At 38.5% G+C, this 23,951-nt stretch overlaps 3 protein-coding genes across 4 annotated transcripts; 2 read left to right on the top strand and 1 right to left on the bottom strand.

Moving 5' to 3' along the window:
- Positions 1–1,302: 1,302 nt before the first annotated feature.
- ucp1 (uncoupling protein 1) lies at positions 1,303–4,382 on the top strand. 2 transcript variants are annotated; one of them, XM_067497345.1, is made up of 7 exons: positions 1,303–1,447; positions 1,616–1,746; positions 2,035–2,233; positions 2,868–3,065; positions 3,172–3,273; positions 3,545–3,725; positions 3,867–4,382. In XM_067497345.1, the coding sequence occupies exons 2-7, from the start codon at positions 1,621–1,623 to the stop codon at positions 3,979–3,981; spliced, it is 921 nt and encodes a 306-aa protein (XP_067353446.1). In that variant the 5' UTR covers positions 1,303–1,447; positions 1,616–1,620; the 3' UTR covers positions 3,982–4,382. The 2 variants fall into 2 exon arrangements, with proteins under 2 accessions (XP_067353446.1, XP_067353445.1); XM_067497344.1 differs by having other exon boundaries at positions 1,304–1,447; positions 1,613–1,746.
- Positions 4,383–4,422: 40 nt separating this feature from the next.
- Positions 4,423–10,200, bottom strand: elmod2 (ELMO/CED-12 domain containing 2). The gene is made up of 9 exons (XM_067497346.1): positions 10,051–10,200; positions 8,784–8,931; positions 8,577–8,605; positions 7,792–7,889; positions 7,537–7,666; positions 6,804–6,937; positions 5,760–5,828; positions 5,433–5,566; positions 4,423–5,286 (listed from the first exon to the last, which is right to left on the bottom strand). Exons 2-9 carry the CDS (start codon positions 8,926–8,928, stop codon positions 5,129–5,131), a joined length of 897 nt encoding a protein of 298 aa, XP_067353447.1. The 5' UTR covers positions 8,929–8,931; positions 10,051–10,200; the 3' UTR covers positions 4,423–5,128.
- A 2,596-nt stretch (positions 10,201–12,796) lies between these two features.
- Positions 12,797–18,255, top strand: gprin3b (GPRIN family member 3b). Its single transcript, XM_067499607.1, has 2 exons — positions 12,797–13,479; positions 15,535–18,255. Exon 2 carries the CDS (start codon positions 15,620–15,622, stop codon positions 17,825–17,827), a length of 2,208 nt encoding a protein of 735 aa, XP_067355708.1. The 5' UTR covers positions 12,797–13,479; positions 15,535–15,619; the 3' UTR covers positions 17,828–18,255.
- The last annotated feature ends 5,696 nt before the right edge of the window (positions 18,256–23,951 follow it).

A 23,951-nucleotide genomic window follows, 5' to 3' on the forward strand; every position in this document is an offset into this window, starting at 1 on the left:
AATACTAAAGATGCATATAGAAGATGAGACAATACAAAACCCCCAGAGCCTTTTAGCTTGTGTTTTTCTCTAATTATTTTAACTACTAAATCTTTTCTTTTTAAATGTATAATATGTACAAATATTAACATATAATTACAAATATATTAGCCCTTTAAATAAATCTTGTCAAAATAAAACTGACATGAAATAAATCCTTACTACATAAAGATTACATTAAGGTCTTATTAATTTGTCTGAATTGTTTACATCAATAAAAGTGGAAACTAAAACACTACACAATTTTGCAGCACTTCAAACTACTGCCACATGAAACAACCACGATGTACGGCAGGATCGATACATCTCTAAAACAACAAAAACATTATAACCTTCATAAAGGTAATATTGGTTTTGGCTTGGTGTACCTAATACGCACATGTTACATCTGTCTTTATGTTTTCCAAAGGTTATTTTCCCATTTTTCCTGGTACAGTTTAACAAACAACATATGTTAGGTTTAGGGCAAGGTATTATGAAATAGGCACCACCACTGCCAAACTGCTGAGTGGCTGAACATGGTGTAATGCTAAAGTTCTTATCTGGTCCACAGTGAACTTCAGTCATTAGTTCAGGTCACAACTCTCTCAACCCACTTCTCCCAAAGCTTTTTTCCTAAAATATGGGTCTGTATACAAAAAAGTGTCTAATTGACAGGTAAATAGAAATCAGAGGATATAATTTGATATAGCATTACAATAACGCATGCTGCTTGACACCACACCTCCTAAGAAAGTGAAACGCCAACGTGAGGTTTGGCTACAAAACAGAAAATTTAGCCAATCAGCTCCAAACACTGCTCCTATATTTAACACATCTGTTCTGCCATTGGCTCAGACCAAAGACAAGCCTCCACTTAACTCATCTGATGTGCGCTATCATGACTTTTGTTAAGTGCAGACTCTTGATCTAATGAAGTCAATAATTACTTAATATTACGTCAGCGACATGGCACAAAAGGAAACTGCTGATATTTCTACACTGTACTGTGCTGAAGGTAAATTATAAAGTTAATTGCATTTAAAGGGAAAAAAATACATTTAGAAGATTGATGGCAGTTTATAGACGCATATCAAAACATGTTATTGTAGCAGCCAGAGAAAGTAAGAAAAAGCTTTTTTTCAGTGTTACCCCACAGTGTCTGCACGCAGGGGTAAATTGAACATTGACTATCTGTCAGTCAGTGGACTTTGAGTTGGACTATGGGTGTACAGGAGTACACAGTAACGCCTCTCTGTGGATGTCATAAAAAAAAAAAAAAGCCAGCCAGAAAATATATAAATACAGAGCAAAAGATGCCTCTTTCCTTTTTGTGCAGTGGGACCCTTTATGGATTAAAATCTGGCCTATCAATTTCGGCCTGGACACTAACTACAAAGGAGCAGAGGCAACCTTACATTTCAGACATGTAAGCGTTTATATTTTAATTGTCAAGCTAGATGTCAGTTGTTGACATGGTTAGTACTGTATGTGAGTTTAATGCATATGAATTGGTTTTCTAGAAAGAGAATCGAGCGGTGACGTGTAATGATTTGTGCATGTGCCTCTCTGCGTGTTTGTGCATACCTTTCAGCAGAAAACATGGTGGGACTCAAACCGTCAGACATTCCCCCTCCACTGGGGGTGAAGATGGCGAGTGCTGGAGCAGCAGCCTGTATAGCTGACATCGTTACATTTCCTCTGGACACAGCCAAAGTCAGACTACAGGTATCTGTTCAATAATACTGACAAAGCAAAAAATAATTTATACAATATAACAAGATTCATGTTTTCCTCACATTTACTGAAATGCATTCAGTATAGCATTGTGATAATGATCCTAAACTTCAGTTTTTGCTTTAAACTACTAAACCAGTCCAATTGGTCCCATTTCAATACCCTTAAATCAGTGCCCCTCATTTATGTACCCAGACACTGGACCATTTCATGTACATATTTTCTAATTCTGTTCTCTGTAAAGCTGGTTTTAGCCTTGAGTACAATCTGTGACCCCAGATTCAGGGAGAGAAGAAGGCAGTGGCAGGCATCCGTTACAGAGGGGTGTTTGGGACGATCAGTACCATGGTCCGCACAGAGGGCCCCAAGTCTCTGTACAACGGGCTGGTAGCAGGTCTGCAGAGACAAGTGTGCTTCGCCTCCATCAGAATTGGCCTCTACGACAATGTCAAAAATTTCTATACAGGAGGAAAAGAAAGTAAGTAATTTCAAAACATTTTAAGCACATTCAGGGTTTGCTTCTAATATTCTTGGTGCTTTTCTTTTGCTTTAAACCCTATTTAAAGCAAAAGATCTGTTTAAGTAGAAAAAACAAACCAAAAAAACTGGAAAGAGTGACCTCAGGAAGTGCTACAGTGAAGAAATCCCCCCTCTAAAACAGACTGATGTGCAACATCTGTTGTACATAATGAGTTACAATACCAAAACATAATTATAGTACATACATAATATTAAGCAAATAAACATTTGGGAGCCAAGGGCACTAACATAAAACTGAACATTAAGATTTGGTTTCATACACAGTTTGTGTTAGAAACATTGTTTTTGTTCCCAAAGGTAGAGAAACACATTCGTAGGTCTTTAAATAAAATATGAAACACTGAACTGAAAAACTGAATTGTAAAGTATTTGAAATCATATATAGGCAAAATTGCATACAAATTATTTTGAAGGTAAAGTTCATTAAAAAAAATGCAAAAGCCAGTAGCTAAAACTATGAAATACCCAGCCCTCCTAAATGTCCTAAAGTATCATAACATGAAATACTAAAAAAATATGAGTGCATGTTCACAAATACATTCTTTCAACAGTTCTCGTCTATTCTTCTCCAGATCCCGGTGTACTTGTACGTATTCTGGCTGGCTGCACAACAGGTGCTATGGCGGTGTCCTTTGCACAACCCACTGATGTGGTCAAGGTTCGATTCCAAGCCCAGATGAACCTGGACGGTGTCGCTCGTCGGTACAACGGCACCATGCAGGCTTACAAACTCATCTTCCAGAACGAGGGCTTACGTGGACTCTGGAAAGGTGCCATTTAGAAGGGGGTCTTCAAAATGTGGTGCCATGCTACCAAGACTGCGAATGGTCAGTAACAAATTAGTAAAGTGACTGATTATGTTTCTTGTTTCTTCAGGCACACTACCCAACATTACAAGAAATGCACTAGTCAACTGCACAGAGCTGGTTACATATGACCTAATCAAGGAGGCTATCCTTAAACATAACCTGATGTCAGGTGAGAGAGAGAGCGAGCTCATTTATGTGGGCTGCACTACAGTAACACACACACACACACAAACACGATGCCATGCTAGAGACACAGCTGATTAGGCAGATATCAGCACACTCTCGTACCCCTTCAACAGAGCGCATGCTGCTACAGAACATCTTGTTCCTTTTAGAGTGCTGTAAATGCATAGACATTTATCTTTGTCATGTATACGACCCCTTCGCAAGGTTATTCACAATGTGATGTTCTTTACGATAGTTTCCACCTCTCTCCACAGATAATCTACCATGCCACTTTGTGTCTGCATTTGGTGCTGGCTTTGTTACAACCGTGATTGCCTCACCAGTGGATGTAGTGAAAACCAGGTACATGAACTCACCACCAGGCCAATACAAGAGTGCTATTAACTGTGCCTGGACTATGATGACTAAAGAGGGACCCACTGCTTTCTACAAGGGGTAGGCTCTTTTGCTCTGACTCTATGAAATTCAAACTTGAGGTCAATCCTACATGACATATAAAAATATCTAAGAAATACACATTATTGCCTTTGTTTGCACTCACCACAACTGTCAAATTTTATTTTATTTTTTTTACAGATTTGTGCCCTCGTTTCTGAGGTTGGGATCATGGAATGTTGTGATGTTTGTCTCATTCGAGCAAATCAAGAGGGCCATGATGGTCACCAAGAAGAGGATAGAGGCGCCAAATTGAGATTCCCGTTTCAAACACCACTGAGTTTACAACATCGTTGAACCAAACTGAAAATATTGTTTTAGTTTTATTCAAGTTTTTATATCCTGTGGTGACAAAGAAAACATTCCTTTGTTGAAAAAGGAGTAATGGATAATCCACAAAGTATTTCACTTCAAGATCTCCCTTTGTATTTATAATCTGTCCTAATGAGTCCATTCCAAATATTGTGCAAGTGAGCGGTACATTACGAACACAAGGTTGTAAAAATGTTGCACTTGTAATGTGTAAATCTCAATCTGCCATTTAGAAATTTCAGGCAGCTAACACCGGTGCACCTTCATACTGAAAATAATATTAATGTCCGTAATAAAATGTAAAATGCGTATACCAAAAATATATTTCACTTGTTTTTACAGACACTCTACTTGATTCTTTCATTTCTGAAGCATACAAAACACATTTCAACACATCAAAGCGTTTATTTATTAACTGAGCAAGCCATGTTAATCATTGCTTAACCGGCTCAAAACCAAATCACAGCATACAAATAACAGGCAATGAAAAAAAGTTATCAGTCTTTAGACAAGACACATTTATAAAAACACATGTATAAAAGGAAAACAAAGGACTTTGAATTCCACATTACCTATAATGTGAATAATAGTAATACAGATGACATTAGCAGTGTCAGAGATTTGTTACTGTAGGTCATGCACAACTTTTAAGACCACAATGGAATTTATTCCTTATATTACAGTTCACTATTGTTTTGAGATATAAATATCACATTCCTGAGCAAGACAATTTTTAGAACAAATCCAAATTAGACGGCAGGTTAAATTTGGCTGCTTGCTTACTAAAAGTGCTTAAAGCATTACAAAACTGTCACAGCTCCAGTCTCTGCAGCAGCTCGCTCTTCCCCTTTCTGAAGGACTAGAAATCACTGGAATAGTCATGTCTGAGGTAAAGGATGTTACAATTGTGCTCTATTTGACAACCCTCTACTTACTGTACAACAAGATGAACTGAGGGTTTAAGTGGTCAATGAGCTTCAGTCTGCTTCTTGAGTTGTAATGTGCAGCATTGCTTACGTTTCTCGCCTTCTTCTATCTGATCAAACAAGGGCAGCTGCTATGAAGAGGTCAGGCCCTTTCCTTTATTCGTGTTAGTTTTTAGAATGGACAGTTAATGTGAGGGACACACTAGGGTCCTGTAGTTGAGTCTTGACTATGGTATGGAATTTTTCTCTGTACTGATTGAATTCCATGATGCTTTCTGGTTCTTCTGCCACCCAGAATTTATCAAATTCATATGCCAGGTAACCTAAAAGAAATGAAACACAAATTTCACAATTTTTTTAAACAAAGCCCCAACAATATTTGGTCTCTCAAACATTTGTTAGTATTGTTGGTCAAATATAAATAATCATAGGTGCTGAGGAACAGAAGAATGACATTATGTCTACTTACAGTATAGCTGATGAAAATGCCAGAGCTCAGGTGAACCCAGTACTGTGTTGTAGAAGTGGGGTTTCAAAGCACCACTCCGCAGAAGACTATAGGCCATCTCTGTCAAGTTGATCCCAACTATGGCATATGAATATCTAAATTACACAGAAGAAAGAATAAAGTATATGTCAATAAGTGAGAATATGCAGTATACCCATCAAAACCACATAAAACCTAAAAGAATGTTTCTGTTTTCTGTTAGATTTTGTGATAAGATGAGTGATTTTAGGAAGCCAGGCAATATTAACATAAAATGCTCTTATAGCCATACATGAATTTTGAACTTACCCTAGTTTAGGATGGTTTGCATGAGACAACACCTGGCGAGCCTCCTCTGTGTAGTTTTCACTGAAAAAACTGAAACAGAGCAAAAACATTTTAGTTCTTATACATTATGTTGGTTTATTTAGAAATGAGACCATGTTAAGCATTCATTTTTTACATTATGTGAATACATTTAAAAGGGAATTACACTGATTTTTATACAAATAGGTCAGCTTCCAGGTCTTACGAGTACTACTGCATACATGAAAAAAAGCTGTATAAACAAAGTCTGGTAAACTTCTATAAGGATATATCATGTGTTGTACAGTTAGAAGTAAGTTTACCAACCCTTTGTAGCCTGCTCTTCGTCTCCACTTAAAGCTTGAGGGTCAAGGCTACATAACTTACAACATAACACCTTACATCTAATCAAACTGTCAGCAGTCAAGTTACTTTCTGTGATGTAGGTGCCAGGCTTTAAAAGAGAACGGCAATGTGAAGAATAAAAATAAAGTTGGTTCTGCTGCTTTGATTTTGATCCCCCTTTTTTGTTTCAAACGATTGTCAGCCTGACAATATTTTTAGGAGCCAATGCTGAAATGGTGGAGCAACCTTACTTGATATAATCACCTTTGTTAAATACACGTCTTCCACTGATAAAACTCAAGAGGATAAAGCACTAATTCTCAATAATCTGCTCAAACATTCATTTGTTTGAGAAATTACTATTTGCTGCAATATAGGCCACAAGACAATGAGGTTACTACGTACAGTAAACACCCATACAAGTTGCAAAGATCTGACAGGGATCTGCAGAGCCTCAATGTATATTTACCTGTTTTAACTTTTAGAGACATTTCATACAAGTTTAGAGATTTTAGTTTGTTTGGCTCTAAATATCCCATTGGATTTGTGCACAGACCATCTCAGTGATGGTAGTTTCACCAATACCACCCAACAATTTAAAGATTTACATTGTGTTACATTGCTTAGATGTGAATAAAATAAATACTGCATTTATAGATTAACGGCAACAGTGTCCCTGCTGTTTCCCATCGAAGAACTCACACAAGGTTGATTAGGCCCAGCATGCCCATTCCTCTAAAGTCAGTCTTGGGATCATCTCCTTGAAATCCAATGTCTCCCCACTGTTTAGTTGTCCTTGATTCCAGTTTGATTGTCGGCATCAGGAGGTCCCACAGCTGTGAGTACAATTACAGAGTTGTATTTTTTTATTGCCATAGTACTGACTTGTGGTCATTTGTGATCATGTGCATAAGGTTTACGTAGTTACAACTAATGCAGTCTATCAATTCTTATTCATGACCTGTTGTTGAACTGTATTATGCAGAGAGGTTTGTCCACCTATTAGACCCTGTCTTATTTCCACTATAAGGTGAACAAAATTACAAACTCCCTTAAGAATAACACAATATAATTCAACTGCATCAGAGTATTTCAAAATGATCACACAGTTGAATCAACATCTTTCTAAAAACAAATCATAGTGTCACATTGCCAGTGCTGTTAGCATTACCTTTCAATGTGGCAATAAATAAAACTATGCAGAGTCCGTAAAACCCTTTAATATTACTCATTTGCTGCTATCACCAAGGGTGGTGGGAGACAAATCTCACCAATACCAATACCAGTACCAATTCCTGCATATTTGGGCTTTAAAACAGATGACAAATGAGTTATAAAAACATTTGGCAACTCACAAGCTTAAATCTTTTCTGAAATATGCTATGACTCCTATGCTACTTCACTGATCTATGGACCCAGACATATAAGAATGTACCTTTAAGAGCATGGACTCGTGTTCTTCGTTTTCAGAGTTGAAGACTTCCTTTCTCAAGTCTTCCACAGATATAAACAGACTCCTGTATCCAGTTATCTGTAACAGGCAGATGTGCAGGTTCTCCTTGAACCTTGAAAAGCAGGGAGATTAAAACAATAAGTAAGCTCTGAGGCACAAGATAATTTAAGGATAAAAATTGTAAAAATCAAAGTGAAAAATAAATAAATCAGAGGAGCAGATAAAAAGTAACTTTACTGAGGATCTTTCTGGGGCTTGATATCCTTCTCTTTTATAATTTGGTCCACACATTGTTCTAAGTTATCCTTTCGGGTTTCCAAAGCACCTCTTAAAATCTGCATAGAAAGAAAGCACAGCAGAGTGAGGAGGTTATTAATAAAAAATAATGATACAGCCAGCAATCAGACAGAAAACTGGCACGGCGCCTGCTGTTTAATCTACACTGTCAACCACAGTGAAAAATATCAATGACGAAGCTGTTTCCACACTGTACTGGACTGTTGATCTGAAAATGCTTATCTAGCTAGAATCATAAAAGACAAGTACAGTTGATTAATCTGAGCTTGGCAAGTAAAGTCAAAGATAAAGTCTAATTAAGCTCACAGAGACATCTTTATAGGAGATCACACATACAGTCAGAAGATAATGAAGAGGTCAGCACTTAAGCAAAATGTGTTTACTTTACCTGTAAGCCCATATAGTTCTAGTTACTGTCTAGAACTACTCAATTCAACTTTATGTAGCACCAATTCCTAACAAAGTCATCTCAAGGGACTGTATGTAATAAAGGCAAGACTTTAAAGATATGTGGAAAAAACCCCAAAAGTCCCCCTTGAGCAAGCCCTAGTTGATGGTGGAGAGAAAAAAAAAACCTAAGGGTAACAAATCCTAGAACAATCTATAACAAATTTATAAAAACTAATAAAATAATATGATCCATTATTTGGATGTAAAAAAAAAAACTATCAATAAAACTCTTTATCTATGAAAGCAGGCAAATAACAATGGTAAAATGTTCTCACCTTGTTCTTAGAAGACTGGAGAGAGTACTCTACAATAAGACACAAGAGGTGCATAATTAAAATGTGTGTGGGTTTAGAGCATTGCCTCACATTCTTGGTTTTCAGAGTTGAAGACTTCCTTTCTCAGGTCTTCCACATATACATATATATAAATAAATAAAAAACTAAGCAGAAAAAGAAGACCAGATTTAGTTAGATGTAATTCACCTGCTTTAGTTGTCCTTAAAGCTCCAGGCCTGTATCCAGAGCAAATTCTTTGCAGCTCACATTTCCCTGTCGCATGTCTGACGAGCCACTTCAGCCAGTACCTTAGGAAGGATGTGTAGACATAGTGCCAGATATACCCCAACATTTTCTACAACATAAAAAATAAATACACCAATTGCCTGAATTAATTTATAATATATTTGATATTCAAAATAACTCAAGTACAGTGTATGATAAAGTGATCAGAGCCTGTGAGCATTTTCATGTGGTTTGGATACAGGTTAAACCCCCACACATAGGGCCATTACAAATGCCTACTGACACTGATGAACTATTACTGCTGCAAGTACTACTAACTTTAAAAATAAAAATACTCAGTACAACAAGTCCTGCGGTCAAGGTTTAAATAAGTAATACATTTAACAATTCAAACAGGCTTGATGTGAACAGGCATTACAATCAATGATCATTTTCTCTGAAACCTGAAAGACAAAAATGAGAAAGTAAGGAAACCTACAGGTGAAGGTGGGTTGGTTATTTCTATACTTGTGCCCATATGCAAGATATTTAAACATTAGATGCACTTCATGTTCAAACCAAGCTTGAATGAGCTGGTTTCAGGGTTAATGCTAAATGCAAATACATTATTATCTCGTTTTTTCCTGGCACTTGTAATTGTTTTTTCCTAATGTGAAACTGTAGGCGTGTGTGCGTGTGTGTGTATTTTGTGACTCTGTCAAGAGTGAAAATGTATATTTTCTTTTACACATATATCTCTTGAAAAAAACACCTCTATGACAGTATCTGAATATATAAAGTATTTTATAAATGTAGCTGCCTTCTGACTGTGAATAGTACTATGTGTCATTGTGCTTAATACGTATAAATGTACTCAGTTTCCTGTCCATGTGAACGGTAAATGGAGCTAGCGCTCGCTCCAAGCTGTAGCAATGTATTCGTTAGCATTTAAGCTAATGCTAACTTTAGACAAACGCGACTATTCACTTTACAAGGACGGAGTGTTAACAGGCGCTGGTCTGATTCCCGCACATTATTGTAACTGCTAGCAAGCCACCCGCATTTTTAATAACATGCATGAATAAAACCAACAAGCCTTAAACTGTTAACTGTCATTTCACTGGTTCAAACAACAGGTTGTTATTGTATTCGGCTGTTAGCTAGCAGCATTACGATTACATAAGTTATGTTATGTTGCAAGAATTAATATGCTACACAGTATTCGGGAAGAAGCTGAAGTTAAGCTCACCCTTCAGCCACACAGTCAAAATGACGAGACAAAGATATGTCCAAACTTGTCTTTACTTTCTAGCTAGCAGCCGTGTGGAGGGTTAGCAACGTTCCTATTGACAACAGTGTGCTTCTGATGCGTTCACAAATACATCCGACACCACAGGAACACGACTTTACTGTTTGTGACATGCACTGTAAACATTGATGATTTGACTGTGTACATTTCCACATTTTGATGTATGTTATTGAAAAGTAGCTCACAAACATCGAGTTTGCACTGTCTGGCAAATACGGGTGGCACGTTCCTGAGAAACTTGGGTTGAATTTTATGTCAACACCGATTGACGTGCTGTCTTTAAACGCAGCACAATGCCAGCGTGACAGTCTTTTCCACAAACGATGCTGCAGCGCCACCTACTTACGACTGCTGCACCTTGTCTGCACTGCACAGACCAGGGTTGGGCCATGTTGGGCCCGCAGCCCAATGATTTCTTCGAGTGAGGCTTAAAAAAAGTCTTACAGTTGACATTTTTCCTTGTGTTAAAAAATAGTTGGCTTCCCTGTTTATATTGGTCTTTGAACGAGTGCTTCCTAAAGTATTTCCAATGTAAGTCATGGAAACATAATGAATTAGATTCTAGAGATTCATTTCAGAGGTTTCAGCTGCCTGAGATGGATATTTGAGTAAGTTACGTCATTTAAGCACAAAATCCCTAATTTGTCGACAATTTCAGTTAATGCTTTTATCAGGTTAAAACAATCTTTTCAACTCCTAAACCGCAGATTTGTTTCCCTGAACAGTTTGTCATTCTCAGGTGAAAGTTCTAAATAATAAATAAAATAGAGAAAAGAAAAAAAAGAAGAAAACAGTGAGAAGAGAGTTGTAGCATTGATTGCAGATCACATAGGCAAATAAAACAAGATTCATCCAGAACTCCAGAAATATAATAGTAAACATAAGAATTAAGTTATGTGTGTTTCTGGAATGTTACAAGTGTCTGCCTTTGTTCTACAATTTCATGTACCAGCGAATGTGGATAGACTGGTGGTAAAGCTTGTATTAAAGTATTAACCCTATTAAAGTTCTCTCACAACAGATGTACAGGGAAAATTTTGTTATAAACCTGCTTATGAAATTAAAACCCCCATATGGCTTTTTGAAAAATGTATACATTTTACACGTATACATGTATACAAAGGCAAAAAGACAAATTCCAATGTTAATCTAAACGTATTCATTAAAATGAGTAAAGATGTTTTACTGAGCGTTTACTCACTTATGAACCAAAGTCTTCATTGCAAACAAACAAAAAGTGACAGTTGTTTATGAGCATTAGTCTGGTTCAGCTAATTACCAGATTTGCTTTTCCCAAAATATCCACAAGATGATGCCAGATTCACAATAAGACTATATGTTGTTTTCAAAGTTTCACAGTCTGTTTTTATAACAGACCAATTATATTATTTAACTATAATTTGGCATCAGGTTTCCATTTACTCCATAGAAATCTTATACTCTGTGTCCTGTTCTTTCTCAACTAATCAGCCACACTGGGCTTTTAAAAGCAGGCCTTTTCCATATATCCACGGCATTCAGAGAGGATCTCCTGTCTCGGAAGGAGGCTACATTAGAAAACTGGTCTCCCCAAGACAACCACTTAGATTGTATTAGCTGTCTGAGAAGTTGTCCTAGGTTGAGGTGGGAAGCAGTCTATGATTCTAATACCAGCTCAGTTTTACCAGTCCTGACATGTAGCACAAAATCATTTTTATAGCACCACAATAGAAATGAAAAATACTAAAATGTGATCACAGTAATTTAATAGAGAGTTGCGTGTTGTTGCTCTTCCAAGAAGGGTTTAAGGAAGGGGACAGCAAAGACCGAACCACCAAGCCCTCAAAATTATTAACAAAACAGGTGGTCACTAAATACTGTGATCCATAACAGATTTTCCTGATCCTGGTCCCCTCTTTCTGTAATAGTCACTAGCAGAAACCCTGCTGGCTTCCTACAAACCCATCATTACAGTCTGTATAGAGCCAGGACAGAAAAGAGACAGAAGAATTCAAAATATATAAAAAATTAAATGAGATTAGATTGTAAGTGCATCATCAAAACTGAACGAGTATGTTACATTTATTTATTTTTTATTTAGCTTGGATTTCTTCATTTTCTTTGATGCCTTTTCAGTAGGAAGCCCTTTTTCAGTGCCAGTGCAACTTCATTAATTTCAAATGTTTCACTTACAGTTTTGATTTCAATGCCAAATCTCCTGGCTCCATATGATGTTGAAAACATATTTAAAGTATCAAAACCACTATTAGAAAAAAAACCTGAAATGAAAATAGACTTATGTGTATCAGATTGTTGTACCATACAGATTTCTCTCTGCCTACAATTACTACACAAAAAGAAAATGCTGACTTTCTCTGCAGTAGTAAAGCAAGAACTGCTTATTATTAAAGATATTTATAGTATTCAGTAGTGTCTGTTTCTTTTTATCACATTTTTCATGGAATTCCTGATGTATCTTCAGATTATATCTCCTCATTTTAAACACAAAATGTTTATATTGCTTACTGCAGCCTTTTTGTCCTCATAACTGTGCTATCATCCCAAAGAAACATGTTTTAGTGAGTCATCTCTGCAGATATCAAATATCAAATGAAAGTCAGCTTGAGATAGGGAGAGCTGGGTACTTTGTGACACAAATCCTAGTCTGTTGTAAATGTCCTGATTACTGTATGAAGGGCGTTTATTCTACAGACACGAGGACATTTCTTCAATTCAGATTCATATCTGATCCTAAGTATAACTTAGTGTACCAGGGTTCATCCCTCTAAAACGGCACAGCAGTCTGGCTGGCGTTTATTGAAAAAAACAACAACCAAAAAAAAAAAAAAAATGTCTGGGTTATGCAAAATGCCAAGGCAAAATAAACAACTTCTCTTCCATGGATATCACAGGCTGGTGCAGTCAGAGGTTAGTGCCATGATTTAAACGTAATAAAAAACCTGCGGCTGACACACTACTGCCTCCATCCTCTTCTCCATTCATCCATTCATCTGATTTACTCTGCTGCACCACGTTGCCTCGGCTGCCTGGACCGGTTCAGTCTGGGATAGAACACACTATGAGAGGTCGATTTTGTGTAAGGTTCACTTTTTCTAAGAATGAGGCAACGATAATTCAAAGATCAGAGGTAGCGTTGGCCGCCAGGGCTCCGGTGAGTCATTGCGCACAGTCAGTCAATCAGGGTGGTTGAATTTTGCGCTTTGCCGTGAAGGATCGATACCTCCAAGACCAAAATATTCTGGTGGAAGGCGTGGCTTGGTGTCACCGACACAGCGTTGGTTTTCCATATTCATTTTCTAGGGTTTAGCCTCATCTCTCTGACACGGACGCGCCATCGGCACCGGTACGGGACATAAAGCGTCTCCCAAGGTAAGCCACCCTCCTCTTTCCCATTACACTGTGATTTCTTTCACTACAGGTGATGAATTCGATGGTGAACTGAAGGTCAAATCCAGTCAGCAAAAATCGGTGGCCTCTGTGATGTTGGGGTGGGACAGGACTGCAGAATGTGAGGTGTAATAGACGGCATAATGAGCCCGAAGAGGTCATTTGCATCACTTTACCGTTTTGCATGATTTCACATCCTGCACAAACTCTTCTGGTTCTTTCTAAACCGCTGCAGGCAGTACAAGCCAGGGCGATTTAATTGCTTAATATGTAATTACAGTCATGACACGCTTTTGCAGTAAATGTTTGCACTTTGACAACACACAGGCAGATGCGTAGTGGGAGAGCACACACAAATACGCTTCACCTGCCCATGACCCAAAACTGTGACGTTGGGTTTTATTCAAGTCACAAATGAAAAATAATAACTTAGGCAAAAAATGCAATAGATCTTTATCCTTTGGATTATAATGGTGAGGGGGTGGGTGCTGTCTCCCCAGAGATGAGCAATGCACAGATTTGTGATGATACAGAAGAAAACCTCGAAATAACAGGCTGAGTGAAACATTAGTATCATTGAAATGGACTGCACATTATGCAGCATGGATTATCATCTGTAATGACTCTGGAATAGAAATGAAATGGGTTCTCTCTCTGGGCCATTGGAGTGCAGACAGGTGTCTTGTTGTCTGTTAATATGTAGCCTATATTCTGTCATGTATCATGGAAGTCCGGGTTCATTCGTCTGGCTCCTAAGGATCAGATATTTCAGATGTCTGCTGAGTGCTGGCACATTACTTGCTGATCTGGCCCAGATGCTTTTACTCATTTAGGAGACAGACTGAGATGGAGTCATTTATCAGGCCTGCCACTATGAAATTTGTGAAACTGTAGATCACTGTTCAGATTTCGAAGTAGATAGATTACAAGACAAAAAAGGATCTGAAAGAGGACTCTCATCTTGCTAACCCTGAATTGTTTTCTATTTCTGCACTGAAACATCTATTTCAAGAAAAAAGATGTTTAAAGTTCATATGCTTTGCCTCAAATATTGTCTTTGAATGCTAATATAATTTGACTAGGAAACTTAATTTAAAAGAATATTTTATGTATTAACAATGTCTTCCTTTGTTAAGTTTGCCATTTATCACAGAACACATTAACTCAGCTTACATGAAACCAAAATCACATGGTTTAGTCTCTCTGTGAACATTAACAGAAGGATTTATCAGTAAATGAATAGTTAGTTCTGCTTTATTCTTTATACGTAACAGACCTTTGAATGAGATATGGCTAAAATTCTGCAAAGCAAGCACATAGATTTGGCACAACTCTAGTGGATATAGTGGATCAACAGCAAATGTGGAGCATCCACAGCTTTTTAATTATACAAATATCCCTGTGAGCATTTTCAGCCAACGTATGTCAAAGTCTTATTTCTGTACTTTGCTCACTTTACTAGTTAAGTGTAAATGTTTGGCTTTAGTCTGACAAAGCATTTCTTTTAAGAGATTGCCATACATTATTATAATTTTATGTTAGTCATTCAATATTTAAATGCTCCAACAGAGGTTTTTAAAACATCTAAATTGATCTTCCTTTGAGTGACAATTATTTCGCCCTTAGCTGACTGTAACAAGCAAATTTCAAAGAGCATTACAGATGCAGACAGGGGGAAAAAGACAGAAATCCCAATCAATCACAGTACAAAGAAACATAGCTTGCATTCACTCAGCCTTACCTTCATTTAGACCTACAGTACTGTTATTAAGATCGTATTTTAAGATGAATGTGAAATTAGGCATAAAATGACATATATTCATCTTCATGTAATTAAAGCTGTTATTAAATCAGGCAGATATGGGTCATTAATTGTTCTGATGCCTGTCATTTATTCTAACAATGATTATTGAAGTGTTAAGTACTGCTCAGTGTCGCATTCAAATGTCTTGCTATCATTTCATTTGTTTTCATTATTAATGTTGGGAAAAGGGAAATTCAGTGAAACAAACTAAACTTTTTTTTTTCCTCCTTTAGGAACTTGTTCAAAGTGATTGGTAGCATATTGATTTTTCATCTTTGGATTACGGCAATATTTAAAGGCTAAGATTGCGAATCCGGCATGGGAACAAACCCAAAAAGGACAGTGACAGTGCAGATGGTGCCTCAGCTGGCTGTGGTTGACACGCCGAGCAATAAGGAGTCTAATGCCAACTGGACTAAAGAGCCAAACCTCAAACTCTCTCAGGTTTGTCCAAAACCCACCCTCCCGTCTCCTGAACACAAACAGGACAACTTACTTATGATGGCTGCTCCCACTAACACCAGCCCACATACCCCAAAAACCACTTCCAAAAGAGATGAACCAATTAGCAGCTCTGTGTCAGACAAACCAGCCCCAGCCAATGGCAATCAGACAAAATCAGAGCATGTGACAGGTGGAGGCCAGCACATGCCAGATCTTTCACAAACAGGCCAAGGTGTGGGTGAGGCAGGAAATGACTGGAGGGATTCTAACGCTAATGTGAACGTTCTAAGCCTGGCTGGTGAAAAGGATATCTGTAAGGCTAGTTTGTCATCTGCTGGTACAGCGTCAAAGGTCGACGTGCAGAGCAGCGTCTGCAGAGCAAAAGCGCCCAGTGCTGCAGAGGTGGAGCATGCACAGCCGACATCTTTAGCCAAATCCACAGCATGTGAGAACAGTACTAAACATGCTTCTCCAAATACTAATAATAATCTTAATGTCTCCAAATCAAGGCAACCAGCATCTGCGCTACAACTGGATAACAAAGGGAGCGTATCAGCTACCGAAACTAAGGGCACTGCTGTAGCACAGAAATCTGAAGAGCCTGATCATAAACATATTTCCTCACAAGGCCCTGACAGTCTGCAGGAGCCTCCAAAACCCAAACAAAGTATAGAAGCTACATCTCCACTTATCTCCACTTCACCTCTGTCTAACAGCAAAAAAGAAGAAGCAGAGGTCAAGTCAACAAATGTGAATTCAAGTTCTGCGCTTCAAGAGAAGGATCTGCAACCAGCAACAAAGCCACAGGTTTTCTCCGATAAACATCAGCCAGTGTCTACAGTGAAGGAGTCCTCCATTCTGCCCCAGGTTACACAAACCCTGCTGGCGTCTGTGCAGGTGGCCAAGGAAGCCAGCCAGACTGATACAGCTGTCAGTGCAGTGCACCAGCAGCAGGAGCACTGCAGGCTCTATAAAGAGGCTTCAACCATGACCTCATCCCTGACATCCACCCCAGCTAAGCGGTGTCAGGATATAGAGGTACAGGCAGTGGCTAACGTGTGCAGTAAGTCTGTGGCCACAAGTCCAAGCCTGCTTTGTTTGGCTAGTGCTCAGAGGCCGGGTGGTGGTGGAGTCCCCGGGGAGGATGTGCAGAGCCTGACTGTAGTGTATCAGGTCGACGGGGGTGTGGGTCTTCATGAAATGAACATGGCTTCCCTACCTGATCCAAGGTCAGAGAGACTCACTGTTGAGGCAGACGTGTGCCCCAGCCAAAATGCAGGAATTAGTTTTCACTCAGAAACTTCATCCCAGCCGCAAGATGCAAGACTAGGGGCCAAACCTAAAGAAGTGGGGTCTGCTTTGTGCAACACTCAGCCAGTTTATCAAATCAATATTGAACACAACAACCAGAAGGAGCGAGGAGAGATAGGTAACTCCCACAACAAAAGTGGAGTTCAGACATCTACAGTAAAAACAAGCATCACTGAAGCTCCGTCTTTGAAATCAGGAACACCCCCAGAGGCAGGCGGTGCTTCCAAGTCTGGATCTGCTGACAGTAAAAATGCTGCACTGTCTCAGGCTGCTGTTACAACAAAGCCCAACCAGGCCCTATCAACAACAGCAAATACCACATTAAAAAAAAATGAAACTAGAAGTTCGAAAGAAATAAGTAAAAAAGCTGGAAGTAAAGCGCTGAAAAAAGAGACAAATTCTAGCAAAAAGAAGATAGAATCAGAGAAAAAAAACAACAAACAGGGCGACCAGTCAGGGAAGCAGAAAGAAAAGAGTGTTCATGACGTCCTTTGGGATGAGCAAGGGATGACTTGGGAGGTTTATGGGGCTTCTGTGGATCCAGAATCTCTTGGTTTTGCCATTCAGAGTCATTTGCAGTGCAAAATCAAGGAGCAAGAGAGGAAACTGATGGCCCAGACCTCTTTCCGAAAGTCGGTCTCTGGTGTTGACTCCCCGCGACAAGGCAGGAAGAACAAAAGGAGGCAGCAGAACATTTTCAGGTCAATGCTGCAAAATGTCAGACGGCCCAACTGCTGCGTGCATCCCCCTCCCTCCTCCGTCCTCGAGTAGCACAGCACAGAGGTAGCCAATGTCGGACTTTTCCTAGAGGTGAAAACGTTTGTCCTGCCCTTGTCATGATTGCAATGCCAAGTGAAACATTAACAGGGCGACAATCCCTGCAAGTAAGTACTGCATACTGCAATGTTGTAGCATAAAGTGTCTGTGATGTTCGTGATCAAGGGAGGTAGGACATGGAAACATAAAACGAACAACTCAAGATGTATTTTCTAGAAATAGATATTATAAAAAAGGAGCAAACACTTTTATCAGATTTTAAATATTGAAGGCAATAATAGTGAAATGCATGTTTATTAGTCACCATGGCAGTTGTATGACCTAAAATAAACTCCAGACCTTCACAGTACATGGCACTGATCATGGGTAAACATATTACTGTCAGAATATTTGTGCAAATATATTAAAGCATCATCTCACTACTTTCAGTCCATTTTGTATATGTTTTGAGTTTTGTTTTGGGACCCTATATTTAATAGATTGCTGTATTTTCTTTTCATGCACATTAATTTTGTGAGTGATTATATTGTGCAAAAAGGGGACTGTATGCATACACATGCTGTATACACTCTGTTCTTTGGTTTTCTATTAAAATAACAAAAAACTAAGTTGGGCTTTACACATTCTTCATTTTTGACCTGTGGGCACTGATTGTAAGTGAAGTAATTTCACTGATTTTAATTCTAAACAAAAGATTGATTGTACTTGAAAGAATTTAAAACTTTATATTAGGAAAACAGATCGAATACATCATTAAGAGAAGTGTGTCTGTGCTTGTGTCTAAACCAAGTGAACATGTTAGTGGATGTGAGAGCAGCAGGGAACATCAGGACTCTTAACAGGAGATGTAATAAAGTGACAGGCCACGAGATTAAAGGTACAGTAGTTAATCAATGTTTAGCCTAATGAGACAGTTTCTGATCCCTAACAAGGGTTATCTCGTTTGTTGGGAAGCAAAGGCTTTGCTTCCAACTTTCCCCTTCTGATTGACAGGAAGATTAACACCATGTCGGCCGTGTCAGAAAAACATTCCCCTACATCAATCCAACATTCAAAATTAATTAGTTTTTTGTGAATGTTGAGAACGGGGTTACGTCAGCCAGAGCAAAAGCTCTAGCACAGGGGAGGCTGAAAATGGGATATTTTCTGCTTTTGCTGTTTTGATGATATTTTTTTTTATTTTACTGTACACAAAGGTGGGCCAGAACTGCAGGTAGAAAGAAAGTATGAAATATGACCTGAAGACATCTAACACAGACCTTCTCAATATAATGGCACATAATACTAAAACACACCGATTTTAGGTTTAATATTGCAGTATTGGTGGTACCATGCTTACTTGCATTGCGAAGAAGACATCACTGGTCATTAGGAAACTAGAAAGTGAGTATGTTGCCACTACAAGATTTGAATTAGTGCATCGTGTATTTTCTGATCTTAAAGGTCCCACGGGTCCTTTTTACACAGGGGTTTGCAGTCAGTGTAATTGAATATGCCACATTTGTGTCACAGGAGAGTTATGGAAATTGCAGTTTGTAAACAGAGTTCAGCATTCTAGCAAAAGTGTCATATATATACTGGATTCTGCTTCCCAAATAGGAAACTTTGCAGCTTGTTTGTTAGATATTTGTTCAAATTCAGGGAATTTTTTGGGAAGTTGTTTTGTCTCTACCGTTTGACATTTAATAGGCTAAATGTTGGATTGGTGACTTGGGAAAATAATTTAAATAAATAATGAAAAAGTTTGTATTTCTACTGGCTGAGGAACTTTGACTTTGCTGAAAACTTTCGTATATCTAACTCAGTGCTTAATAATATGGAAGCACCTGAAAAGGATAGAAATCAAGCTATTTAAGCCCAAATATAATTGACATGATATTAGTGTGCTCTGTAATCAAACAGCCATTTAATGCCATTTGATGATGCTCAAAAGCCATTAATCCGGGAATTGTTCACATGCCTACTGTCCATTCCACAGTGACATGAACATGGTATGAAACCCAGAGTCATGCTGAAATTGGGTGAAGCTGGAAAAATGTGACCTGTCACCAGAAACTATGTAACAGATGCAACAAACCTGACAGGAGACTGGGGGACATGTCAGAGTTTTTACACGCTGAGGTCTAATCAGGAAAAGTCAGAAAACCTGTGAGTGAAAAGCATGGAGGAGCATACAGCAGAGCTTGAAAATCCTTCAGACAGCTCAAAGTATTCCAAAACAACACTGCTTTTATCAAAGACAAGTACAGCAACAAGAAGATCCCTGGAAACATGTCTGGCTGCTTCAGGTTGGATTTAGAGCTGCAATGACTGGTCAGTTAATGAGTAATAGATTGATCATTTATATATTTTTTATAGCAAATACTTGTTGGTTCCAGCTTTTAAGGATTGAAGGATTAGTGTCTTTTTTGTGATGTATCACAGTAAATGGATTATTTATGGATTTTGGACACTTAAAAATGAATAACATTAGTTGTCTAATGACATCAACTTGGGCTGTAGGTAATTTTGATTTTGTTAGTCGCAGCCCTATAGAATGTCAGTGTTCTTCTGCTCAACTTTAATGAAATGTTTGGGGTTAATTGCAGAGCTCTTCTGTCTGAGTCAAGACCACTTCTCTGATATGATCTCCAGGCTTTATTGTTCAGTGTAATTACCTTTTTAAAACAGTTTGGATTACATGCACAAAGGAATAATCTCAGAGGACTTCTGATTCCTTTTCATGTGGACTTAACTGTCCAGACTGGTGTGACACTGATTTCACGCGACTGCTGTTCTTTTTCTTAACAGGCTTGTCACTTCCTGTTAATGTCAGGATGTGATAACTGGATAAAAAAAATCCTATAGTCTCTGTAACCTGTAAACACAACACAGACCCCAGTCCGTACTACCTTATCTGCCTGAAATGCTTATTTATGTTTGTGGATGTAGCCACAGGCTCTTTTTACATGCATGTGCTGGTATTTACACTAACACTACTCCTATACTACTGAGTTGATTGAGGTGTGCAAAGCGTATACCACTCCTCTGTCAAAATAAATACCAAGTCAGCGGGTAGATTTATGTGTCTATCTCTCTGACTTCTACCTGTATCACTCAGTTTCTCCTTCACACATCAACACTGACCATTTCTGTAGGCACGGTCACCAGCCTTAACTCTGATTTGTTCACCCTGGCTTTTATGAGCTGTGTTTTAATTTTTAATAACCCCCTGCTCAGTGTCTCATTATGACTGGGTTCCATTTGGCGGTGCAGATTAAATTTGAGCACAAGCAGTGGTTTGCACAGAGGGAGATTTTTCCCAGTGACTAGGAGCACCGGGGCTTTCAAAGACCATAGTTTAGAGAGGACAGCGTTCAGCTCCTACCTTCACCTCACTGTTCTCCATGTTCACCGTGGCTCTTTTAATGAGCACATGTCCTGGACAGAAAGTTGCACTTTTAATTCTCATATGGCAAACATCCAGCAGTGGTATATTATATTACAGAGACATCGAAACGTTCTATGACTTAATTTGTCCTGGGACATTTAAGGCACCTCAGTGTTTCTTTCTCTGCAGACAACTGTCAAAACATTGAAGTTAAAGGCTGCCGATATTTAAAAATTTTCTAAGTGACAAATAAGAGGTTCTCCTTATAACGTCTCCTCAGTGCTTTTAGCTTCCCTAATGTGTTTACCTATTCAGCACCAAATCTGGCCCCTGAAAATAAAAACTAACTAACTAACTAACAGAAAACATTCTTTTTATGAAGAACCCACGTTCATTTATAATACAATATAATGTAGTGTCATCTCTTTTGTGCGGGCATTTGGATAGGTTGTGCAGTCTTAACTTGGTTAAGTTAAGACTGTGGTCTTAAATTAATACTAAAAAACAAAGAGTTGGCTCAATATCAGTCAGCTGCTATGCCCGGCTTACCACACTCCACCAGGTTTTACAAAAAACATTTTACACATGTATCAACGTGTCATTAATTAATTTGGAACTATCAAAACCAAAACATGACTTTTCCTAAACATATTAACTACAGCTAGGAAAAATGGTGTCACTAAAAAGAAGGGGGGGGAGACTATTGCTAGAAAAATTATATTTCCCAAAACATGTTTGATAAAATAGATCTGTAGTATATTAAAATGTAAAACTGCTATTACTGGAAGAAGTGATTTGGCATTTGCTTGATTTCAAGTAAAAGAGCCCTGTAGGTTTTATTCAAACATAACTCATAAGCATATTTGATTGGAACTGGACTAATAGACATTTCTCTATTATACAACAATTAGTGATGCCAGAGTCATGTTTACATGCTATATTTTATGGCACACATTATCCATCCACATTACAAGAATCTTGTACAAAAAAAGTGCCACTGTATCGGAGGCTAAAATTAAAGACTGATAGTCTGTGAGAGGAAGCAGAAGCCCCCTGTCACAGCCCAAAGGCCTCCCCTGACTCACGCTGAATTGTTGAAACTAATGCTGGTACTTGAGGTGAGGAGACAGGCTTCATGTGGTGCAGTGCGTACTGTGGTTATGAAAGTGGAATTTAATGTGGTGTGAAATATTCATTGGTTTTTGTCATTAATAAAATCAAATTCGCATGTTCCTACATGCTTTTGCAAGGTTGTCCATTATTTGGATTTAAATTTACTGACAAAAATGCCCTGTAAAATAAAAAAATAAAAAAAATCTATTTATCTACTGTTGGCTAATTAATAATATTGTAAAAAAAATTAATGTTTGAGGGTACTTTGAAGCCCCAAATTACTATTGTTCAGTGGAAAAGATTAGACACTATTCTGCCCAGACTTAGCCCTGTTTGGGTGTTTTGTGTATTTTTAACATCTCAAAGTGTAAATACCACCATTTGTAGCTCGGTAATAGCATCCTCAGATTCTGGGGGAATTCAGGGCAGCAGCAACATTTCTGAGCTATAATTGAAGTCCTACAGATAAGTTGCTGTCCTGGTATTGGGATTTTAGATCTGCTTGCAGTGACCCAGTTAGCTTCATAAACACACGGGCGTCTTCAGCTACTATAGAAGCACTTATAGATGCTATAGCAGTTGGACTGAGGCTATTACATTTATTCAGACCATCATCATAGGACATAATGGATGTAATCTATCCAATCACTGATCATTTGTTGCATACTAGATAAACTTTTATCATGAGGATGAGGGTAATTACTATTTACAGATCGTATTTTGAGATTGTGGAGAGGGTAATTAGTGGTGGCTGGCGATTATAGTGTTGCCATTTCATTCTACATAATCCAGACTCTGAAACCACTCTGGAGATTTGAGTGCTCGCTGTCGGAAGCTTTTTTCCATTTTCATAAGTGTCTGTGCTGCTTTACATTGTCTTTCTTCTTCTGTGGTCCCCTCTGTCTCTCTTCCTCTCACTGTGCCTTCCCCTTCAACTCCAGCCCACTGTTCAACCCTCGGTTTCTCCCCGTCCCAGATGCTCATTTCTCTTTGGCAATGATAACGTAATGAAGAATAAGCCAGTAACAGAGAGGTGATTAAAGCTTCTGCTGGCTTCTACTCCACACAATGTTTCCTATGAAATATCCTGCTGCCGCTCCTCTCTCCTATTTATCCCGTATTGTATTAGCAAGCTGGAAGTGAGGCTCGTCCTCCTGATAGCCGCTGAGTTCCCAGTGGAATACGTGACCTACATTTGTTTGTAGTGCAGCGTTGGGCTTGGGAGTGTGTTCCTTTATCAAACAATTACATTTTCTGCTGTGAACCCTTGTTGTCTCCCAGTATTTAATGTTTTGTGGCTTTTTATTTGCCTGTCTGCACGTCTTTACTGTCTCCTTATGCAGCATTCGTTAGCTCAAAATGCACCTTTGAAAAAAGGTACAGATACGTATACATGTACGTACACAAAGGTCACCTTCTGTGGTTTCGTTACTGACTGCTTTATTATGGATGACAGATGTGCCCTTAAATCTCAGGTCCCCTGGTGAAGTGAGAACATCTAAAACCAACAGAACGCTGTGATAGAGGTGAAACACAGAGAGAAAGGAAAAGCCACAAAGAGGTAGAGAGCAGGGAAACCTTATTGTGAAGAGGGACAGACACACATATCAGTAAAATGAACAGTGTCTTAAACTC

The sequence above is a fragment of the Channa argus genome, chromosome 3, assembly GCF_033026475.1.
Source record: "Channa argus isolate prfri chromosome 3, Channa argus male v1.0, whole genome shotgun sequence".
Classification (NCBI taxonomy): Eukaryota; Metazoa; Chordata; class Actinopteri; order Anabantiformes; family Channidae; genus Channa; species Channa argus.